Source organism: Echinops telfairi, unplaced genomic scaffold (assembly GCF_000313985.2).
Source record: "Echinops telfairi isolate 266 unplaced genomic scaffold, ASM31398v2 ScPeMD7_25;HRSCAF=90, whole genome shotgun sequence".
Taxonomy (NCBI): domain Eukaryota; kingdom Metazoa; phylum Chordata; class Mammalia; order Afrosoricida; family Tenrecidae; genus Echinops; species Echinops telfairi.
In genome coordinates, this window is record NW_022103922.1 from 31,419,761 (window position 1) to 31,428,144 (window position 8,384).

The window sequence follows — 8,384 nt, forward strand, 5'->3', positions numbered from 1 at the left end:
ATAGTATCCTTGGTGAGTATCCTTGGTGCTTATCCCGTGGCTTACCCCTGTTGGCTGATCATCTGAGAGCCTCCGCAGAGTTGTGGAGATGGAGTCTGCTCAGAGGATTGTGTACATTGAACAGTGTAGCTCAATGTATTAAGAGCCTTAAAAATCACCTTACTCTACCTAGTGTGGACAATGTTACCAATTGTCAGTAGATAGTATACGTAGAAATTGTTGAACACAAACTTAATTTTTGCTCGGTATCCTGTTTTTGGTCCACTTTCACCTATATGACAGTAACATGTTTTTTCATGAATAGTTTCACCGTCAGCTTCTAGAAATGTATGATAAGGAAATCATCTCAACATTATGAAGCCCTCTTTTTAGTAAGACTGTAGCAACATAGGAACAAGCAAGTGTTATAATGTTACGTGGAGGACAGTGTTACAACCAAAATACACACAAAGAAAAAAGATGAGAACACACAGAATGATACTGGTGTTGAAAACACAAGACCAAAACTCACTGCCATTGAGTCAGTGCGGACTCAGCAACCCCATTGGACAGAACAGAAATGCCTCGGTTTCCCAGGCTGCAAGTAGAAAGCTCCTCTTTCTCCCACGGAGCAGCTGGTTTCTAACTGCTAACCTTGAAGTTAACCCACCTCATAACCATGACTCCACCAGAGCTCCTCCATCCTTGTGTTAGAGTGGTTGAATTCTTTTTAGTCGAAGTTTTCAAGTTTTTTCTCTTTCTTTCTTTGTTTTCCTTAGAGAAAAAGCTCCCCTTTGGGGTTCAGGATTCTTTCTCTGGCTCACCCTTCCCCTCTTGATTTGTCTTCCAAAAGGTACGAGCAGCAGCGGGACAACCTTGCTCAACAGTCGTTTAACATGGAACAAGCCAATTACACCATCCAGTCACTGAAGGACACCAAGACCACGGTACTCCCAGAGCACCTTCCTTGACCCATGAGCTTCCCAGACCATCACGCTCTTCTGTGGTTTCCAGAGACGTTGGCCAACGTGGCTTTTTATAACTGTGCTTTCTTTCATGCATCCTATTTCATCTTATTTTCAGGTTGATGCTATGAAACTAGGAGTAAAAGAAATGAAGAAAGCATACAAGCAAGTAAAAATCGACCAGATTGAGGTATAGTAGTTTCTGAAAGAATCTGACTGTGTGTTCCTGGGATGGGAAGAGCACAGCTAGGGGGTTGACTCTCTGGCCCGCCCTTGACTATAGAGTAGCTTGGGGAAAAGGCACCAGGGCCTGTTTCCCTGGGTACCAGGATCATCGCCCATCGGCTGTGAGAATCAACATGCTCATCAGTGTCTACCAGTTCTAGTCGGTCTCCTCGGCTATCAAAGAGTGACATTACTGCTCATCTCTCATGACTGTCATGAATTGGTAAATGCCAGTGGGTTCACAAAGTGCTCGATGTAGTTGCTGGAGTAGAGTTGGTTATTTTTAATGTCACTCAGAAGCATTGTCATTGAGTCCATGCCAGCTCAAAGTGACCCTATGGGACAGGGTAGAACTGCCCCCGCTGTGCGTTTCTGAGACTGTAACTCTTTACAGGAGTAGAAAGCCCCGTCTTTCTCCCAAGAATGTCACTAGGTCTTAAATATTAGCACTTCTCAAGGGGAACAGATTTTGGTTGGGGAAACCCAATCCAAGGATCTTAACTGGTCGAAATTCCATCTAGTGACAGTGGTAACACAGGGAGCGAGTGGTGCCTGGCTAGTGGAAAGGTTTCATTTCTGCACAGATGATGTAAAAGGCATATGGGATATGGCTCTTTACCTCTACTCCCTTGAGTAGGACGTGTCTGTCCATGAGGGCAGGAATCAGTGGTGTTCACTGCAGTTTCCCTGGTGCCTAGCTCAGAAAGGACTGGATTTTTATGCAAAGAACCATGCTAGTTCTATGGTTTTTTTTACAAACAGCACCGCCTCACGCACATTAGTTTCCTATTTTATGTGCACAGCCACATTTTAAGCCAGAATGCAATTGTTTATTGATGAATGCAAGGATGAGAGGCTGTTTAAGGAAATCAATTAGTATTGCTCAATTCCAGTTGTGTTGTTGGGTGAGCGCTTATGGTCTGCGCCTTGTTCTGTCCCTGCAGAGGTATCTCTGGCCGGGCTGGTCTGGAATAGGAGGGAAAGCCAAAAGGCAAAAACTCACTGCCATTGATTTGATTCTGACTTACAGTGACTTGCAGGACTATAGGTAGAGCTGCCCCTGTGGGCTTCTGAGACGATTGCTGTACAAGAATCGAAAGCCTGAGCTTTCTTCCAGGAATAGGAGGGAAGGCATTTTCTATTTTACCCTGCCTTAGACTGCCTTGTTCATCTTCCTAATCACCCACCAGTCTGTGCTAGGTGGAGTTAAAGTTAGTGATGCCTTCCGGGAGACTCATGAAGAAGAGCGCGCTCTGGTGGCCCTGTGAGTGAGGCCTTGGGCTGCTAGCTGCAACAGTGGCAGTTCAAACCCACCACCTGCTCCATGGGGGAAAAACAAGGCGCTCTGTGCTTGATAAAGATTTATAGTCTCAGAAACCCAAAAGCAGTTCTATGCCTGGAGTGTCGTTTTGAGTGGGAATAAACTTGATGGCAGTGCGTTTGGGGGTTTTTTTATACTGTTTGAGTTTATGCTTTTTTTGATTTTTGTCCCAATACCATTTGGGAATGAAGTATAATGAATGAAATAGAGTTTTGTTTTCTTCATAAGAGTTCTCTATTTTGTTTTGTTTTAAATCATTTTTAAAAATAATTTTATTGGGGGCTCATACAGCTTTTATCACAATCCAGACATACATCCATTGTGTGAAGCACATTTATACATTTGTTGCCATCATCATTCTCAAAACATTTATAAATTATTTTTTCATGTCTTATACTGTCCGATGTCCCCCTTCACCCACTTTTCTGTTGTCCATCCCCCTGGGAGGGTGTTATATACAGATTATTGTGATAGGTTCCCCCTTCCTCCCCCACCTTCCCTTTTCCCTCCTGGTATCGCTACTCTCATTATTGGTCCTGAGGGTTTATCTCTCCTGGATTCCCTGTGTTTCCAGCTCTTATCTGTACCAGTGTACATCCTCTGGTCTAGCTGGATTTGTAATGTAGAATTGGGATCATGATAGTGGGGGAGGGGGGGGCATTCAAGAACTAGAGGAAAGTTGTGTGTTTCATAGGTGCTATACTGCACCCTGACTGGCTTGTCTCCTCCCCGCTACCCTTCTGTAAGGGGATGTCCAGTTGCCTACAGATGGTCTATGGTCCTCCACCCGCACTCCCCCTCATTCACAATTATATGATTTTTGTTCTTTGATGCCTGATCCTATCGACATCTCGTGATCACACCGGCTAGTGTGCTTCTTCCATGTGGCCTTTGTTGCTTCTTAGAGTTCTCTGTATTTTAATTAAAGCTGTTGAACAAAATAGAAACTATGCTGATAATCCTTATAAGTCGTGTGTCCACCCCCCACCCCCGATAGTTTGCCAGAATAATAGGTTGAGAACTTCTTTTCAACTCATGCTGTGTGTGATCCATCTGTAGGCGGGGTTGTATAATTTGAATTTTGTTTATTGAATTTGTTTTCCTAAAATACTTGTAAGCCAGTCTCATTGTTTCATAGCTCTCGTTTTTTAATTTTGCCTTTGTGTGTGTAGTTTTATTTTTTAGTTTCTGCACACCAGCGTTGCTTTTAGTTTCGTTATTGTATTCGTTTTCCATTGCTTTGTTTATTCAGTATTGAACTGGCTAAATTTGTGTCTGTGCTTTCCCTCCCTCCCCCCACCTCTTAGAGTGTATTGATAGGAATCTTATTTATGGGCGATTTGAGGTAATCTGTCTTGCTAGGTAATAATATAAGTTTGAATTTCATAGCTTACTGTATGCCGTTTCCACTCCTTTGCATTATTTCAGCCAGTGATCCTTTGGATAGCAGAATGTCAAGTGTATATTGTGGTGGATTAGCACTTGGAAACACAAGAAAAGGAAAGTTTTTTTCAAAAACAGTTTTATTAGCATTTCATCCACATCCACTTTACTTTCTACCTTTCTCCCTTTATATTGAAAACAAGCATACTCTGATTTGGGGGCCAGGAATGAGTTTTCAAATGTTTTATAATGCTCCAAAAACTCCAAAGGAGAAAGGCCCCTCTGTGTTATCAACACTGTCTGTCCCCTTCCGTGTGGGGTTTCAGTATAGGAAGAGATTATTGCTGTTCTATACATTCTTACCACAATAGAAATGAGTGGTCATAACGAATATGTGTAGTGTTGAGGGGTTAGAGTTTTACATACATTATTGTAATAAATGTTGCAGTAACCATATTAAGTGTGGCTATTAATGATCTCAGTTATATGCCAGGCATTTTACTTTCCTTTTTTAAAAAAAATTTTTTCCATACAAAGACTCCAAAGAGAGGAGAGGAGGGGGCCAGTCAGAGGTAAGCAATCAATGAAAACCCTGCTCTGTGTATTTTGATAGGATCTGCAAGACCAGCTAGAGGATATGATGGAAGATGCGAATGAAATCCAAGAAGCACTGAGTCGTAGTTATGGCACCCCAGAGCTAGACGAAGATGACCTAGAAGCAGGTAACTTAGGGGGAAAGTGATGGATGCCTAGGTGTGGTCGGAAACTTGTAACTGCTTGGCCCCTTTCCCAAATGCTAATGAAAATGTTCCCCAAGCGTGAGCTCCCAGTGTAGTATTTAGGCCAATAAACTATGAAACAGCCATATCCAGTAGGCATTTTGCACCAGCAACTCTGGGAGGTCATTCTAGACCAGCGGTTCTCAGCCTGTGAGTCACAGCCCCTTTAGGTGGAACGACCCTTTCACAGGGGTCGCCTGATTCATAACAGTAGCAAAATGACAGTGATGAAGTAGCAACGAAAATAATGTTATTTTGGAGGGTCACCACAACATGAGAAACTGTATTAAAGGGTCACGGCATTAAGAAAGTTGAGAACCACTGCTCTAGACCGAGGCCCCTCGTGCTCAGTCTCTACTGTGTCCTCAACACTGCCTTTTCTGGCTGTTTCCTTTTGATTTTGTTTTTCTCTGTTTTCCTTCCGGGAGTCCTTGCCCTCAGAACAGACGCAGACCAAGAACTGATCATTGGCAAACACTACTGTGCATCTTCTCTGTGAAAACACATTCACAAACTGCTTATTTCAAGTAATTCGTTGTTATTAATTAGAGGAACAAGAAGAATTAGAAAGGACAAGCATGCAGTATCCTGGGAACCCGAAGCAGAGGCAATCTAACCTCGCAGAGGGTGAGGGAAAAGCATGGGACATTTTCTGGAGTTTAGCCTGTGGCCTGCAGGATGACAAATGCAGGGGTTGGTGGGCTCAAGAACAGGGGTCTAGAAGTTTCTACGCTAGTTCACGTAGATGAGGGTGGCTGAGACAAGGGTGGTGGTAGCAGGCACAGAACTGAGCAGATTTCAGAATGTTTGGTCGGTTGATTGGATAAAACGAAATGATTGATTAGATGTGGTGAGAGGAGGAGAGTCAGGGAGACTGTCAATTTCTGTCATGGGTCACACTGGATTTCCTGCTGTATGATCCTCTCATGGTACTGCTCTTTTCTCTCGCCATCTCCTGTTTTAGCCTAGAATCCTTTTTCTCCTTCCGCCCATCGTCCCCTCTTTCAAGTGCACCAAGCAGTGAGCAAGGGTTTTCTTCTATTTGTTCGGGTTGGAATTTCTTAGTTGGAACTGGCCAGTTAACCCACATGCTCCTCATGAAGCATCGCATGGGGCTGATAGTCTTTTTTGTTACATTTCGACCTCTGTTACTTGTTTTTGTTTTTTCCTTTTGTAAAACATTTTACTGGGGGCTCTTACAGCTCGTATCACAATCCACACATCCATCCATGGTGTCAAGCACATTTGTACATTTGTTGCCATCATCATTCTCTAAACATTTTCTTTCTACTTGAGCCCTTGGTATCAGCTCTTCATTTTACCTCCTCCCTCTCTCACAAACCCTTGATAATTTATTAATTCTTATTATTTTCTCATGTTTACACTGTCCAATGTCTCCCTTTGCCCACTTTTCTGTTGTCCATCCCCCAGGGAGGGGGTTATATGTAGATCTTTGTGATTGATTCCCCCTTTGTACCCCACCTTCCCTTTACCCTCCTATCTCTAATCTCATTATTGGCCCTGAGAGTTTTATCTGTCCTGGATTCCCTGTGTTTTCAGTTCTTATCTGTACCAGTGTACATCCTCTGGTCTAGCCAGATTTGTAAGGTAGAATTGTGATCATGATAGTGGTGGGGAGGAACTTTAAAGAACTAGAGGAAAGTTGTATGTTTCATCAGTGCTATTCTGCACCGACTGGCTCCAGCTATCCAGGCGCAAGCAGCAAACAGCAAGGCAGGTCACCGCCAGATGACAGGGTCTGACAGTCCCCAGCTCAAGAGATGTAAATTCCAATTGTGTGGCGAAGCAAGTCTTGATGGAACCTCAAATTACAGTGACATGGTCCACGGGTTAGGTGTCCCACAGGTAGTGTAGCTTGCAAATTAAGGCACAGAACAAGCAAGGTAGCGCACACTGGTCCAATGATCAAAGAGGAAGAGACAAGAAAGCCATTTATCTCTCCACCCTTCAATTAATCCCACATGTGTTTATCTGCCAGGTTGGCACAATAAACTGACTACCTCAGGTCCCCACTCTGCACTCCCCCTTATTCAAAATGATATGATTTTTTGTTCTTTGATACCTGATCCTATTGACACCTCATGATCACACAGGCTGGTGTGCCTCTTCCATGTGGCCTTTGTTGCTTCTCAGCTACCTGGCCACTTGTTTATATTCAAGCCTTTAAGACCCCAGATGCTATATCTCTTGATAGCTGGGCACCATCAGCTTTCTTCACCACATTTGCTTATGTACCCGCTTTGTCTTCAGCGATCGTGTTGGGAAGGTGAGCATCATGTAATGCCAGTTTAATAGGAAAAACTGTTCTTGCGTTGAGGGAGTACTTGAGTAGAGGCCCAATGTCCATCTGCTACCGTAGTACTAAACCTCTAAATATATATACATAGATCTATTTCCCCATCGTCATACATATTTTCATATGTACCTGCCTGTATTTAGAACTCTGTAAATGCCCTTTGCCTCCTAGTTCTTTCCTGTTTCCTTTTACTTTCCTCTTGTCCCACTATCATGCTCAGCCTTCATTTGGGTTTCAGTAATTCCTCTCAGTTACATTTCCCTTGATCAAGCCCTGCCAGGCATCCTACACCCTCCTTGCCATTGATTTTGGATCATTTGTTGTTCCCTTGTCCCTGAGTGTTGCTTGTTTTTCATAGATTTTGCCATACCAGTTCTCTCGATTTTCAGAGGATAGTCATCTTTGATTTGGAATAGAAATGATTAATTTCTTTCTTTTTGTGTTTAAATGTTGACTGCAAATAATTTGTCTAACTTTCTTAACATTAGCTGTCAATGTTTTTCCATTTATTTTAAAATGTTGACCCTTTCGATCTCAGAATTGGACGCACTGGGTGATGAGCTTCTGGCTGATGAAGACAACTCATATTTGGACGAGGCAGCATCTGCACCTGCCATTCCTGAAGGCGTGCCCACTGACACAAAGAATAAGGTGAGCACTTTTCCTGAACATACCGTTTCATGGACCTATAAGATACTGTATCTGATCACCAGTCTGGGAACCTAAAGGGAGTCTTGAGTTAGGACGTGGAAGGCTGGCTCAGCCATTTTTCTGAGAACCCTTTGGAGAACCCATTTCAGCTGTATTGGATTATGAACAAGTTGTGAAATTAGAGACCCTGAGGCCCAAGAATGTTTGTAGACAATGACAACTTGTGTAGTATACAAAATCACCCTTGTGAATATTCACTAAGGGCCATTTATACATTTGCTTATTTGTTTGTATGGCTTTCCCTGGGAAGCACACACAGCACATGAGTGAGCCAGGGAGCAGGGAGATAGAAAGTCGCACTGTCCAGACACCCAAGTTATAGGATCAGGTGGACTTTTTTAAAGCTAAGGATTAGTAATTTAGGTATAAAACTTAATGTAGAAAGGTTCTGATTCAACCTGTTTCATGCCTGCTACTAAGTAGCTATGAGACATTGGGCAAATCACTGTGCTTCTCTGTAAAATGCAGAGGACTACTTCACATAATTGTTTATCCAGTTAGATCTTGTATATGAGGGGGTTTTCAGCTTTTAAGCCCTGTCCAGATCTTTGTTATCATTATGAGTGTATTCTATTGATGGAAAGATCTTATTTACTCTATTCTACTTCCTGGTGTCCTGTATCTTTTTGTCCTACTGCTACTGGACATTTATCACCTGGTTTTGCCTTGTCACCCAGTATGCATATGGGGTGTGCACAGTGTAG

At 42.9% G+C, this 8,384-nt stretch overlaps 1 protein-coding gene across 1 annotated transcript in view; it reads left to right on the forward strand.

Annotated features, from left to right (window-relative positions):
- The window catches only part of CHMP5 (charged multivesicular body protein 5), a 12,032-nt gene extending 3,648 nt beyond the window's left edge, over positions 1–8,384 (forward strand). Inside the window, exons 4-9 of the mRNA XM_045289376.1 lie at positions 833–926; positions 1,063–1,134; positions 4,487–4,595; positions 5,202–5,279; positions 7,508–7,620; positions 8,358–8,384. Coding sequence (XP_045145311.1) covers positions 833–926; positions 1,063–1,134; positions 4,487–4,595; positions 5,202–5,279; positions 7,508–7,620; positions 8,358–8,384 — 493 coding nt within the window. The remainder of the gene's footprint in view (positions 1–832; positions 927–1,062; positions 1,135–4,486; positions 4,596–5,201; positions 5,280–7,507; positions 7,621–8,357) is intronic.